We start from the raw sequence: 15,606 nt of genomic DNA, 5'->3' as shown, positions 1-15,606 counted from the left end.
TAGTTGAATGAATAGGAAAATGAATCAATAACTTCTTTGAAAGACATTTTCTTAAAATGATGTTTAAAGGCAGACGTGGTGGTTACACATTTTGGTAATGGTAAGATTTTTACAGAGGAAATGGGAAAATCCATAAACTCTGACATCCTGTTAATTTTATGCTGTTATTGCAGACTGTGTTTTCAGATTTTTCTGTCTACAATTTTTTTAAATGATGAAACTCTTGGAAATTAGAAAGTTTATGGAAAATATGATTATAGGATAAGTATTTATCATTAGTAAGGCCTCTGCCAATTTCTATTCCTGAATGAGGTTTTGTTTGAGCCAGTTAAAAATTATTTTTGAAGTTTTCCAAATGCCCCAAATGCTTTTAACCTAGAAAAGTAATATTTTTATTTGTTCTTTACATTAATAGCTAGTTATATCCACATATTAATGCTCACTTGGCCTAATTGTCTGATTTTGTGTTAAGGAGTGTGCAGAGTCAAGTCTTTTCTGGGCATATGTTGGAGGGGCCCCATGCCCTGTTCTGAGGTCTCATTCAGCTGCGTTAAGGCCTCTTCCCTTGCTGCCCAAGTAGAGGGTACAGGAAGAGATGAAGGCAAGAGAATTACTAAGCTGTCATCCCATTTCAATACATCTTCTGAATTGCCTGTTCGTGTCCACAGACACTCTCAGTGAACACTGCTGCCATCAGAGCTAAAATAGGGCTTGGATCATTCTGTTCATCTCTGGCAAACTAATGCCTGCAGACGACAGTCCTCCCAGGCAGTCAGAGCACCATATCACACAGTGGTTGTTTGGGGTTCTGTAAAGATAATTCCCTAATGCTTTGCACATTGCAATCACTTAGAGACTGTCACCACTATTGAAGTTTGGTTTCTCTGTCTTATGGATCTAAAAACTAGAGGATTCCAGGATACCCAGGACTCAATATGTGGTTATCACTCAATAGATGTTAGAAATTAATATTCTTATTCTCTCTCACATGGTAGCCTTATTGCTAGGCTTTGGTAGTTCCCTTACTGTAGCTGTCTCTTGACTTGAGTTTCTGGTTTTCTTCCATAGGTGTTCCCCATGTTCAAGGCATAAAGCAAAGGCACTGTTAACACTCAGAACCGAAGAGCCGCCGGGCGTGGTGGCACATGCTTGTAATCCCAGCATATGGGAGGTTGAGACCTGGAGGATCGCGGTTCGCGGACAGCCTCAGCTACTTAGTGAGGCCCTCTGCAACTCAGTGAGACCCGGTTGCAAAATAAAGAATAAAAAATAGGGCAGTGGGTGTAGCTCGGAGGTCAAAATCCCCCTGGGTTCCATTCCCAGACCCGAAAAACAAACAAACAAACAAACAAAAAAACCGAAGAGCAAGCAAGTTCTGTTATTTCAGCATTCATCATCTTGGCCAAATAAGGACAGGATGTTTGTAGTATAAACACATACATAAAATTTCTCTTATGTGGATGGGAACAAACACATCTTTGGCTTCTGAGAAATTTAGAATGGAGAGATGAAGGCTGCTTCATAGAATGTCTAAGGCTTATTTGAAATAAGCTACTTTTTCATTTCAATTGAAGAACACACCAAATATTCCTTACTTTCTTTTGGTTTTGGGAATTCAACTCAGGAGCATTCTACCTCTGAGCTATATCCCCAGCCATCTCCCTACCCCTTTTTAAGTTTTTTTTTTGTTGTTGTTTGTTTGTTTTTTTGTTTTGTATTGAAACAAGGTCTCATTAGGTTGCTCAGAGTCTCCCTAAGTTGCTGAGGGTGGTCTCAGTCCTACAATTCTCCTGTCTCAGACTCCCAAGTACTGGGATTATAGGTGTTTGCCACCCTGCCTAGCCAAATATTCCTTTTTAAAGAGGGTCTCAGCTGGACGTAGAGGCATACAAATGTAATCCCAGTATTTAGGAGGCTGAGACAGGAGGATTGCACATTCAAAACCAGCACCAGTAATTTAGCAAGACCCTCAAAAACTTAGTGAGACTGTTTCAAAATAAAATTAAGAAAGAAAGAAAGGAGTGGGGGTGTGACTCAGTGTAGAATATTTCTGGGTTCAATCTTCACTGAAAAAAGGAAGAAAGAAAGGAAGAAGGAAAGAAAGACAGAAAGAGAAGGAAAAGAAAAGGTCTCCTGCAGAGCTCCACATTGCCACCTGGTGTGAGAATAGTTACAGTTTTGCTCAGTATTGTCAGGCATGCTTATCAAATCCGCACAAGAATCCTGCAACGAATGCATTGCATTCCCCACTCAGTGGTGGAGGAAACTGAGGCTTTTGAAGGTTACATAGTTATCTCAGATTGCCCAGCTAATAAACTGCAGAAGCACAAGGTGAATTAGATTCTGCCTCTACTTCTCATGCTCCCAACACTGATTCTATACTACGAAGAGAGGAGAGAATGAGAGGGAAAGAGCTTGGCAGAGGCAGGAGGCAGATGAGAACAGAGGAAGGATAAAAGCGACCCTCGCTAGGGAGGCAAAAATACAATGCAAAGCAAAGCAAACCCACTAGTTTTTCTGCTCTTTATAATTTAATTCGTAGTAGAATCTTGTGGAAAATGCCAGTGGTTGGCTCCGTGTGGCTGCCAGAAAAATGTACATTTTGAAAGTTGAGTGGAGCGCTCCAGTTGCATGGTCTTGGGATGAGTGTTGGGCAAAGATCAAAGCAAGAGAAGATATTCAGGAAACACATTTCACTAACTGCCTGCAGGAGGAAACTTTTCACAACTGGAAAATGCGAGCCATTATTGCCAACCCTGGAGCATGGAGACTTTACTTCATTAATCAGAGCCGTCAGGTTCCTTTCCATAAACAGTTAGCTGTTGACATACAAAATATCTTCTGTTTCTCATAGAAAATCAAAAGAAGGAGATGGTGAAATATATAAGCCACCAAACTGAGTGCTAGATAGAGTCAAAATAGAATGTACTGAATCCAAGGCAATCTAAGATTCTAAAGTCATTGCATTCCTCAGAAGAAAATTATATTTAAATAAAACTTAGGTAGACAAGCTCTTTAAAACAAACAGAATGAATAGAGATACAGTGGTGATAAAGAGATGTTTAAGCTTTAATGCAATCTTAGTTATTTTCAGCATTAGTTGAACACATGAGGCGTGCCTGTAGTGTAGTGCAATCTCCACTTCCATAGTTCTCTATTTTAGCCCATCAAAGAGGAGAGCCAGAGCTTAGACTGGTGGGTCAGAATTAGACTCTAAAGTCAGAAAGGTCAATATTACCTTACAGGGCCAGATAGAAGAGCTGTATCCCATTCATGTATTTACTGCTCCTTTGGGTGAGGGGAGGAAGATGACCTGAAATCAGTGGGAAGCAATGCTAACATCAAATCCAAATGAAGAAAAAGACAAAACGGAACCAGGAGCTGTGGAATTAGATCAGTTCAAGAATAGGCTGGAAAGCGTGACATGTGTTTTTTTTTCTGAGATGAAAGGAACATATTTGTACACATTTGGGAGGCTGAGATCGGAAGATTGCAGGTTCAAGGAGAGCCTCAGCAATGAAGTCAGACTCTAGCAAGACCATGTTTCAAAACAAACAAAACAAAACAACAATAACTCTCTCTTCTCTTCTCTTCTCTTCTCTCTCTCTCTCTCTCTCTCTCTCTCTCTCTCTCTCTCTCTCTCTCTCACACACACACACACACACACACATAATGGGTTTATGACTGGAGTTTGATAATATGATTTTGTCTTCTTTGTGCTTATTTTGTTTATCCATGTTATTAACACCCATCAGTTGTAACTTAAAATGTTATTGAAAAGATAAAAACATTAGCAACAACACTAAAATCTTTATTCCTATTGAATGCATAATTATGCTAATCAATTATTTTACCCTTATTTTAGGCTCTTGCTGAGCTCCCATGGAAACCTGTGCATTTTCTAGTCCCCCACAGAGCCATCTTCTAAATCTTTGTTTAGGTGTCAGTGTTCTCATGTGTTCATGCACTATTTCTATCCTGGTTACCTTGAATGGCAGCACCTGAAAAAGTATCTATTTTAAATAAGCCAGGCCTGATGGTGCATGCCTGTAATACCAATACTTTGGAGGCTGAGACAAGAGGATCTTATGTTTAAGGACAGTCTCAGCAACTTAGAGAGACAGTGCTTCAAAACAAAAATAATTTTATAAAGGGCTGGGGTGTAGCTCAGAGGTAGACTGCCAACCGCCCAACCAATCAACCAATCAATCAACCAACCAAAAAAAAAAAAAAAAAAAAAAGATGATGACTAATATAGTCATTGAAATCCTGACTTTAGAAATAATATTCCTTTAGGACCAGCCAATTTTAAAGTTATTAAGATTGTTTATAAAATATATCCCTGTATACTGGTAAATTATTGTTACACATGTCTATAGTCTATTTCTAATCAAAACGTTTTATGCTTCCAATTATTTTCTCTCTTGTATTAATCCATGTATAAACCACATTCTATTATCCATATTCTAGCATTTTTATTTTCTACCCAAGTAATATTCCATTTCAAGAAGATTTTAATAATTGTTCCCTGAAAAATGCCCTAAGAAAATCACCTTCTGAGTGATTTCATATTGTTAGTGGCTCTCATGGACATTTTTATGACTATTAAAATCGCTTATAAGTTTCACAGCTTCCATCAGAAAGTTTCTTTGGCAGAGTTGTAAATGAGAGTTTAAAAGGCAATGAAAATGATGTGCGCTATTGGCCAGCCTCCATGGTGTTGCTGCGCACACCACCTGTCGACTTTTGATCGCTTCTGATGACTTTCTCAGACCTGGCTTGGATCTTGCTGAGGCTCAACTAGCCTGGTGTCTTTCATCAACAAACCCCAGATAGATACGTACCTAAAGAACACTTCAAAATAATTATGCATGCTCAGAAGGAGAGTCCAATTTGTATTATTGAACAATGATTCTCACAAAGAAGGTATCAATAAAAATTAAATAAACACAGGAAGCCAATCTTCTGACTGCTAGACAGCGTCAGGCATCTAGACTGCTTCTGAAGTGGATGTCTGGAGGTCCCAGTAGACCCCTAACCCTTTATATGGTCATATATCTTGCTAGGTAATATGATCAATAAAAACTGAAAGCCATTAATGAATGAAAAGTACTAGCACAGTGAAGTACATAAGCTAATACAGTTTTAGCCTTCAGAAAAGTACCTAGGATTTCTTGGGCCCCAATGACAATAATAAACACCAGTAATAACAACAACTAACATTTATTTAGGATTCTGTCTGTCTCAGATATTGTTGTAAGTGCTTGAAATGTATTACTGCCTCATATAAAATTTCTCACACAGCTGGACATCGTGGCACACACCTGTAATCCCAGTTCTTGGGAGGCCTGAGACAGGAGAATTGCAGGTTCAGAGATAGTAATTTAGTAAGACGCTCAGCAACTTAACGAGACAATGTTTCATAATAAAAAATTTAAAACCAGCTGGGGATATAGCATAGAGGTAGAATGTCTTGATGTTTAATCCCCAGTACCCCCTTCAAATGAAACTCCTAGAGGCTTTTTCAACTTTTGTCCATATATGAAAAAAAAAAAAAGGCTTTTAACATCACAGAATTACCTACAATTTAGCTCAGTGCCTGGTATGGATTAAGAGGCCAACAAATATTTACAAAAACAATTCACATCCTACATTGTATGGATGTTTGAGAGTGGATTTTTTATAGAAGACAGCGTGTGGTTTTGTTCAGATATGTTTCGTGGTCTAGGAAACAAAAGACCACTGCTTTAGTGGGGAATCATCAGTCTAGTGAGACTATGGAGGGCGTGGGGAGGGAAGAGCTGAGTGCAGCTGACTTCCCACCATGAGCCTCAGAAAAACCCTCTGGGCTAGTTGTCAGGGGACTCTCTCCTCTCCCCACCTAGAAGTGGGGGGCATTTACATAAGGCCTGTGGAGTTGCTGGCTGTAAGCACATCTCGTCTTGAATGGAGTGATTCAATGCCAGATAATCTCATTTTGGTTTGTAAGAATTGTAGAATGAGAGCACTGGAAAGAACCTCATATGTAATCTATTTCAGGGTTTTTAAATTTATGGCAGATGTGTCACTACTCCCCTTCCTGCACCCAGGGAAGATGGCTCTAATGGGACAGCATTCTCTATTTCTGTTCCTCTTAATCTTTCACAGCAAAATATTGTATGAAACTATTGCCAATCAATTAAAATCAATATACAGGAGGAAGTAAGTTTTCAGTCCTAATACATGTCCAGTGTCTCCATAGTGCAGATGTGAACATCAGAGATGACATTTGATATGCCTGTGGATGAGACCTGAGCCCTTTGAAGTGAATGCTATGACAATTTTGAAGCAGGAAGGGCTGTGACTTCAAGCTTGCAACCACAGTCTTCGCTTTTACTGTTATTTTCTCCATTTCTTTTATAAAGAAGTAAACCTTGTTAAGAGATCATTTGACTCATTCTCCCACACAAATCAGGAAGGCAGCTCAAACCTGACACCTGAATGATGAAAGGACATCATAAGTGAGGATCTTAAGTGCTATTCCCTAAGTTGTGCTTTTTATTTTAAGAAAGAATTAAGTGAAGGATCCCGCCTCCAACCATGCTCTCTTATCTCTCAGTATCCTTGAAAAAAGAGCAATATGGGTATATCCTATAAATAATTCTAAGAGACCTGGGACTGTAACAATTAGCTAGGATCAGTCACTTAGTCTTACAGATGTCAGCTTCCCCTGCTGTAATAGGAAGACCTTAGAACTTCATAGAAATAGAAACAGGTATCCTCATATATGGGACAGAGGGAGGGAGGGAAAAATGGAGAGAGAGAGAGAGAGAGAGAGAGAGAGAGAGAGAGAGAGAGAGAGAGAGAGAGAGAGAGAGAGAACAGCTCTCTGCTTAACAGAAGAATATGAACATTTATCATTTATTTCCCGTGTGTGTGTGTGTGTGTGTGTGTGTGTGTGTGTGTAAGGGGGACATAGTTAAGGTGAGGGTGATTGGCCAGGGGAAGACATGAAATAAAGTGCATTTTCATCTTTTACAGCTATTGATTCAATGACATGGAACTAGGTTGAAAATCACTAAACATTTTTGTGATTTCTCTAAATTAGGGATCCCTCTGCCAGATGAGGGCATATAAGGTATAATCCTTGTCATATACTATTCTAGTTAAATCTATGGGAAGAAACTGGAGAAAATTCGAGTTTTTAAGTAGTCCAGCAGAGATCAAATTTAAGTTTCCAGCACAGGCTAGATTTTATTTCTTTAAGGACAGTAAGGGGGGAGGGGTAGGGAGAAAAAAATTCTAAAAGCAGAGTATCTTTTTTCCATCTTTATCACACTCTAGGTAAACTGGCTTAAGTCCCATCTTCTCTCCTTTTCTTCGGCCCCTCTTTGAAATTTGAAGGATAAAGCTATAAATTAGAAAATAAGCCAGTATTATATGAAAACATATTTATTGGATGAATAATAAAACTTAGCTAGGAATTATTAGAATTAGAATACCCCCTCTTTGAAGTACAATATGCCAGTAAGCAAAAAGAAACAAAACTCCCCAGTGAGAAAGAATACACTGATAACCTAAATCAGTTAGGTGGGAGGGTTCAAAAATCCTTCTACTTCTTTGTAATTGTAGCACTGATGACAAAGCACAGACATAAAAGGAGACATAACAGATAATCGAATCAACACAGTTGGCAACGACTGCAAAGCTTAGACTTCTTAAATGTTGCCACTTGAACTCACATGCAGCCCACAGAGGACCCTTGCAGCTCTTTCTGCAAAGGAGGATTCATTTGCACATAGCTTCTCCACAATTATTTTTTACAAAAACAAAACAAAAAACAACTCGCAGACTATGGTTAATAAATAAAAGAGAAAAAAGGAGAAGAAACAAGCAACTTCCATGGCTGACAGGCATGCAGAACAGAACCTTGGACCTCATTTGATAAACAGGCACCTCAGCTTTCAGAGCTCAAGAGAGAGGCTGAAAGTGGGAAAGGAGCTCTGCTCTAGGCAACTTGGGTGCATCCAAATAAACTCTAGGATGGAGAAGTTTAATCAGTCCTACTGCACATGCTGTCTCCTTTTAGCTGAGGCTGAAACAAGCATCTCTGCAAAGTTATAAAGCCCCCTAGGAAAGATAGAGAGCATTGCTTTAAACTGTTCTTTACCTGTGATACATCCTTAACAATCTTATAAATAATGTACAGAACCTGAAACCCCAAACAAACCATTCAACTTCTCAACATCCAATGAATCCAATCACTTGGATTCATTCTCCAAGTGCAAACCTGGATATAAAAAATTAATAAGTCTAAGGGAATATTTAACCATTGCCCTGTCCCCCCACCCTCCACAACGGGGCATCATTTTGGTCCCCTTCCATCTATACTTTAAGATAATCGTTTTTCAGCCGACCTAGCCTGGTCCCATGGCTCCTGATGGTGAGGACCAGCAGCTCATACTTGTCCCTGAGCCCCACAGAGATGTCCAGCGTTTCTTTCAGCAGGGACCTGGTGTGCACCAGCATCCCCAAGAAGTCCTCGTTGAGTCTGCTGTCCTGACGACTGTCCTGCTCCTGGCCCTGCTTGAACTTGCTTTCCAACTCCACCAGGGACTTGTGCGAGTTGGAGTATGCGTCCCCGATCTGGTGGGACTCGCGCCGCAGGTATTTTCCATAGCTCTCCTCCCCGTCCAGGTCGTAGGAGATGCTTTTGCTGATGCCCTCCAGGACGCGCCCCGCATCCTCCACCTGGCGGCCCAGCACCGTGAACTCCTCGCGTAGGGTGAGACTCAGCAAGCCGCTGGCCTGGCTTCCTTCCCCCTGGGAACAGCGCCGCCGGTCACTCACCCTGAAGAGCAGCTGGCACTTCTCGGGGTCATCATTCTCCTCATAGTCTCCGTCGGGCACGAAGTAGTGGTGCAGGGTCCCGTTGGACATTTCTGGGTAAAGAGGACCATCAAAGTAGCCCTGACACAGGTGCCAGAAAAAACCCATCCAGAGGAACTTCAAAAACACCATCGTGGATATTCAGAATGACCTGAGATCCCCTCCAGGAGTAGACTTGTTTTTTTGCCCAGGAACAAGGAATTGGGTCCCCTTTGGGAGTCAGTGCCTCCCCGAGACAGCGTCCTCCTCAGTCCCAGCTGGCTCGCTGCACCCTGGTCCTTGCTGCTCAGCAAGCTTCATGTGGTTGCGGACAACCGCGGCTGGGTAGCTGGTCCCGCAGCTCAGGATGCACCGCACTGAGCAGTGGCTGGTGGCTGGAACTCGGAGGCCCAGGCAGAGAACCCCTCCTCCAGGGCTCTGTTTGGTGCTGGCTGGGTGGCCCCTCCACTCTCCCCTTGTCCCGGGAGATGGAGCATGCATCCAGAGAGAAAGGCTCTTGCTTTCTGACACTATTTCAACTTCTGGACTGGGTGGGAATAAGGAGCTTTTCCTTTGGCTAAAGATATCCTTAGGATCTCTAGGCTCTCAAATTACAGCTGGTTTCGTCACTTGGAAGCCAGGGAACAAGTTTGGAAAGAAACCTCTCACCAGGTCTCTGTTATTAAAGGTACAGGGCCTCTTTTAAAGTTTGGAAGGGAGACCCTGCAAAACAGAATTCAGTGTGAAGGGGAAAAGGAGAAGAAGAAAAATAGAATTTCCACGGCAAAAAGAACCTGAGTTGCTATTAACGTTTTGGGGGCAGGGGAATGATTACTCTGGAGAAATGTCATTTTACACATTCAAATAAACATGAGTGAGACTGGCTTTGTTCAGAATGCCTATATTTATCTTAATTTTTTTTGGTCAGTACTAGGGATGGAATCCAGGGGCATTTTGCTTCTGAGCTACACCCCCAGCCCTATTTTTTATTATTCTTTATTTTGAAACAGAGTCTCACTGAGTTGCAATGGGCCTCACTAAGTAGCTGAGGCTGTCCCTGAGCTAAGATCCTCCTGTCTCAGCCTCCCACATGCTGGGATTACAAGTATGCACCACCACACTCAGCTCACCTTCAAAGCTAAAAACTTAAAAAGCAAATTTGAAGTGTCAGAAATGGTAGTTTTGTTTAGAAATGGATGGTTAGCTAAAATTTATAAAAACAATACTTTGAAAGCAATAGGAACATAGGAAATTAATTCATAGTTGCTAATGGGTATAAAGCCCAAATTAAAAATGAGATTGTACTAGTTATATACATAAAAGACCAAGTGAGATTATTGTTTAATTTTGTGAAAAGCCAGCCATCTAAACCTCCTACACTGAATCTTTAACCTAAAACTATAGCTACTGCCTCTCGAGATGCTTAGAAACTTTTGGGAGAATGTAGGGCTGGCACAATTATCCTCATTTTCCAGATGGAAAAGTGAAATGGTAGAATGTTAAGCAAATTGTTTGTAGTTGCACAGACTGTAGTTGAGCCATCAAAGTACATGGGCTTTAGTTGAATTAAAAATGCTTTATTATTTTTTCACCAGGACGCTTTAGTTTCTCATGTATCAGTTGATTGGCACATGTCCATCCTACAGCCCATTTGTTAGCTCAATAAGTATTTATCCAGCACTTACTATGTGCTAGGTTTTATTTTAGGTACTGAGAATATAGCAGTGAACAGAAACAGAGGCCAATTCTAGTCCTTCTAGTATTTTTGTTCTGGGAAATGGAGAGAGAAGCAAATAAACATGAACAGATAACAGGTATTGTATGTAGGGTAGCAAATACGGCTGCAAAGAAAACAGGACATAGGTAGGCATAAGAACAGCACTTTTCTTTCCATAGTTACCTGATCTTTCTGCCTTGAAATATAATTGAGCCACTCACGCTGATTTGCCAATTTTATCCCTGTCTCCTTCTTAGAGTCCTAAGGGACTGGTTTTATTCAGAGACCCCGTGACACATAATACTGGGACTGTCACACCAGTTGTCATTGCTTCATTGACATACAACCTAAATGTGGGTAGATGGAAAAAGTCTGGTTAAATAACTGGATTTTTTGGAGTTTGGTTATCACACACATAGATTTTTTTGAGACATATTGACTGCACATTTTGGTTCTTATTCAGATACTTAGCACCATAAAAATACAGACCAAAGGAGTTTTCTTCATGTTTATGCCAACTAGAAGACCAAGGCTAATTTTCACTCTGTTCCAGCAGAAAACTACAACCTTGTCTAATTTGGATACAGGATGGTTGGACTCACAAGTTGTATTGCTTCATTCCCTTTTCCCTGGGACATTCACAAGTGACAACAGATGGATTCAAATTGGCTGCTTGGCCAAAGAAGAGAAGAGGAATTTACTCTGATTCATTATGCTTCTTGCACAATTCCTCCCTGACTTACTAACCAAACCAATTCAATTAAGCAAACTTAGAGTAAGCACTTACCACGTGCTCCCTACTTATAGGGTACAATGTTAGGTTAGACATAGATATAAAGATATGCAAGACAGGTGTCCTGGTATACACATGGGCGCCCAAGACAGGAAGATCGCATGTTCCAGGTGAGTGCATGGTAACTTAGTATGTCCTTGTTTCAAAAAGAAAAAAGAAATAGTACTGGAGGTATAGCTCAGTGGAAGAATGCCCCTAGATCCAATCCCCAGGTCTGCATGCACGCGCACACATACACACACACACACACACACACACACACACACACACACACAATGTGCAATAAAAATTTCAACCTATTAAGTCTGGGTGGAGAGTCAGGAACACCAACACACAAAGTCATGAGAAGAAAAACACTAGGAGTATTTATTTTCTTCCTGCAATTACCTTATTCAAAATCATTTTTGCTCAAGTAAATGGAAGTAAATTTCAATCTGATAAAGGCACAGAGAAATTCATGGATTCACATAAAGGCTAAGATTAGGTTTTCGGACAAAGGCTTGTCCAGAAATGGTTTTTATCTCACACTTTCTTGGTTCTGCTTCTGCAGCTTATATTTATTCTTGAGAAGTCTCTTTCACTTGTATCTTCTGAGGCTATATGCTCCTTCATTCATGTCTAGCAGGAATGACAGGTTGAATTTCCTGGTAGTTCAAATTCATACCCCTCAAATCAGCCTCAATGCCGACAATTGGCCTGATTATAATCACGAAACCATCTTTAAACCAGGCATACTATACACAGAGGCATGAATAACCTGCTTGGCTTCAGAAAATAAGGCCTCAGTTCTGCATATGAACCACATGGCTGAGTAATTTAGACTCCTATGTAGGAAAGAAACAGTATGAGAGTGGAAACTAGGGAAGGAGCTATGAATATTCTCCATACTTCACACCTTTGTCTTCATTAACCACACCTGGAAGACACTGCCACCCTTCTGAGATAGTGTGCTGGTCAGCATTTGGCAGATGGCTGTTTAGGGGAGCTCTTATCTGTAGCACTAGCTGATTTTCATAGTGTAAATACTCTCACGGTGGCCAACATCACTGAATGCAAAATGGAGAAATAAGTGTGAGAGTTCATTATTGCATAGCATTCCCCTATACAAATATAATGCCAGATGCAGATAACCCTAAGAGAATAGAAAATAGTAAAAAATCTAGCATTGAGATTTGCATAAACATTTCCTTTAATATAGCTTATCTAGATACAAATTTAAATAGTTCAATTTTTAATAATGACTGTGCTTAAAAACTGGTTCACAAAATTCCTGAAAGCCTAAAAATCAGGTCTCAAGAGTCAGTACAAGCCAGGCATAGTGGTGCATACCTGTAATCCCAGTACTTGAGAGTCTGAGACAGGAGAATTTCTGGTTTGAGGACAGGCTCATTAGGTAGTGAGAGTCTCGGCAATCTAGCAAGACCTTGTTTTAATAGCAAATAATAAAGAAAGCTGGGATATAAATCAGAGGTAGAATGCTCCTGGATTAAATCTTTAGGATCAAAAAAACCAAAAGAACAAAAAGAGTCAGTGCAAGTCATCTCTAGCATATTATGGCTTTTTGATTAAATAGCTCATTTTGCTCACTTTGAAAGTATTTTTATTGGTAGGTATTTCATACATGCCCAATTTTGCCTTGAGCTAGCACACCAGGCTCAGAACTAAGGTAGGCTTCTAAGGTTTGACCTAGAATAAATGAGGCAAGGGGAACTGTCTGAACATAGTCATGTCAGACAGAGGATTTTAAAAAGTGAAATCAGAACATATGATTTGTTGATGGAGCAACAGTTGATCCTAGGACTGAATAACAGAAACAAAGGGGCAAAATGAGAACTGGATAAATGTTAGAAAGAAGGAAGACCTCAAGAGTCCTGGCTGGAATCATGTAAGGAAGTAAATGAACACCATTGCCAAATCTTAGCCGTTTATACATGAACAATCCCTGCTTCACAGTGTCAGCAAGGTTGGCTAGCTTAAGACTTGCTTATCCTTTATAATTTTGAGTGTACTGTAAGATATTGTTCCTCTGGACCAATTACCACTTGAGAGAGGGAAGGAGAAATTCAGGCTGGTACTATCAGTTTAAGGCTACTTAACATTCCCATGTCAATGGCTTCTGTGAGTCTCTTACTGCTTCTGATTATGGCAATAGTAGAAATATTATTAAAAAAAAGGGCTCCAGAATTTGCTATGGTAACTCATGCCTGTAATCCCAGCTTCTAGGAAGGCTCAAGTGTTCATAAACAACAACAACAACAACAAAAACAACAACAACAACAACAACAAAGACTGGGGATGTATGTCAGTGGTAGAGCAGCCTTGAGTTCAATTTCTAGTACTGAAAAAAATAAAAATAAAAAAGAGAAGAGGGCTTCTATGCATTAAGTATAAAGAGAGTTTGGGAGATTGGGTACTACTATGCAGCCAGATATCCAGAAGGAGACTTTATGAGATGAAAGTTATCATTTCCAGCATCCCCCGAGTCCCTGGGCTATGTCAAAATAGAAAAAAGAACAAAAGGTGTTATCCTGGACCACAGAAGGGTCATTTGGGAGGAATTTCCTGTCCTGTTTTGTTTTTCACTTTTCAGTCCCACTGTACTTAGAATGAAACTCAGTTTTCTTAGTTGACATACCAAACCTTGACCTATCTGGTTCTGGTCTCTGAATATTTATATTCTGAGACTCCCAACTTTGTTTGCTGTGGTTAGTCCAGAGGCTTCTTTAAAAACAAAACAACGAAACAGAAACACCCTCATCTCATCTCAATTCTTCTTTAAAGCCATGTCTCCTCCTGGAAGCTTCTTTCCCAACCCTTGTCCTGGCTCATATCTCTCCGCAGTGCCATTCTCTCTGAAAGCTCCTGCTTGAATCCTGGATAGTAATTAATTTCCCCCAACATTTATTTTTATACCATCCTGTTCTTTTTCCCATAGTATGTTTTATTATATAATCATATAATTATAATTTAAGTATTTATTTGTTATAGATTTTTCTCTAATAATAATATAATTGTCTCTATATAATTATATAATTATACTTTAGGTATTTATTTGTTATAGTTTTTATCTCCAGTTTTACTTAACCTGCATGAGGAGAGGAGCTGTATGTACTCTATCTTCTTAGTACCTTCGCATAGTGACTGGATCATTGGTTGTGCTTGGTTAATGTTTATTAGCACCTTAGGTAGAGATGATCACTTCCTATTTAGTGTTTTAACAAGAAAGCTTTGTAGTTAGTGTTTCAATGGTACCTGGTTGTATCAGTGCTCTAAATATCCGACAGAATAATTTAGAGGAAGAATGATTGATATGGGGCTTATAGTTGTAGAGTTTTCAGCTTATTGGAGCAAGATCACATCTGTGGAGGTCTGGACACTGTCAGAAAGCATAGAGAAAGATGAGAGTGTGCAAGGGACATGGTCTCCAACGCCACATCCCTTGTGACCTACCTCCTCCAGTCACAACCTACCTGTTATTGTTACCACAGAATCAATTCACTCAAATTATAATACATTAATGGGATTAGAAACCTCATTATTCAATTATTTCACTGCTGAACATTTTTGCATTGCAATATATGAGCTTCTCCAAGAAACATTTTATATTCAAACCATGACACTATTCTTTTTTTGTTTTGAAGTCCCATTGGGATTTTTATTTTTATTTTTATTCATGTTTTTGCTGGCAGGGGTGGAATCCAGAGCTTTGAACACGTCATCTCTGTACTACACCCACTGAACTACAACCCCAGTTCATTCTCTGTTGTATTATAATATGAATTGCATTTTGTTGGATTACTTGTTAATTTGCCTCCCCCATTAGACTGTGAGATCCTCAATATTTACCTTTATATTATGTAAGATGAGCAGAGTTAAGCACCTAACAGGAATGGCAAATATTTGTTAGTTGTTGTGATAGCTACATTGTAGAATTTATGGAATTCTATTATTCAATAGTGGCCAGATAATTTATCTGAGTATTTTTTTTCTGGCTACCAATCAGCCAGCAATGGCTTCACAGTGATTCCAGATGATTCTGGCAGGCAGGAAGGAGAAGAGCCCTGTGAATTCCAAAGTCAGAATGTGCAGAAGGAAGGGAGTGTCACTCAGAAGTAAGACTTCTGACCCAAACTAAGTAAAATATGCAGATGTCTCTACACATGATCCTATAGCATTATGGTTTATACACCACAGAAGTATCAGACCACCCTGCAGGGTGACTTTCTATTTGTCTGGTAAAGATTTTCAC

At 39.9% G+C, this 15,606-nt stretch overlaps 1 protein-coding gene across 1 annotated transcript; it reads right to left on the bottom strand.

Annotated features, from left to right (window-relative positions):
* Positions 1–8,364: 8,364 nt before the first annotated feature.
* FIBIN (fin bud initiation factor homolog) lies at positions 8,365–9,000 on the bottom strand (the record flags this gene model as incomplete). The annotated part of the gene is made up of 1 exon (XM_080706168.1): positions 8,365–9,000. The coding sequence occupies one exon, from the start codon at positions 8,998–9,000 to the stop codon at positions 8,365–8,367; it is 636 nt and encodes a 211-aa protein (XP_080562294.1).
* Between the last annotated feature and the right edge of the window lie 6,606 nt (positions 9,001–15,606).

Source organism: Muscardinus avellanarius (assembly GCF_963383645.1).
Source record: "Muscardinus avellanarius genome assembly, chromosome: 1".
Taxonomy (NCBI): domain Eukaryota; kingdom Metazoa; phylum Chordata; class Mammalia; order Rodentia; family Gliridae; genus Muscardinus; species Muscardinus avellanarius.
This window is presented reverse-complemented; position numbering and strand designations above follow the sequence as displayed.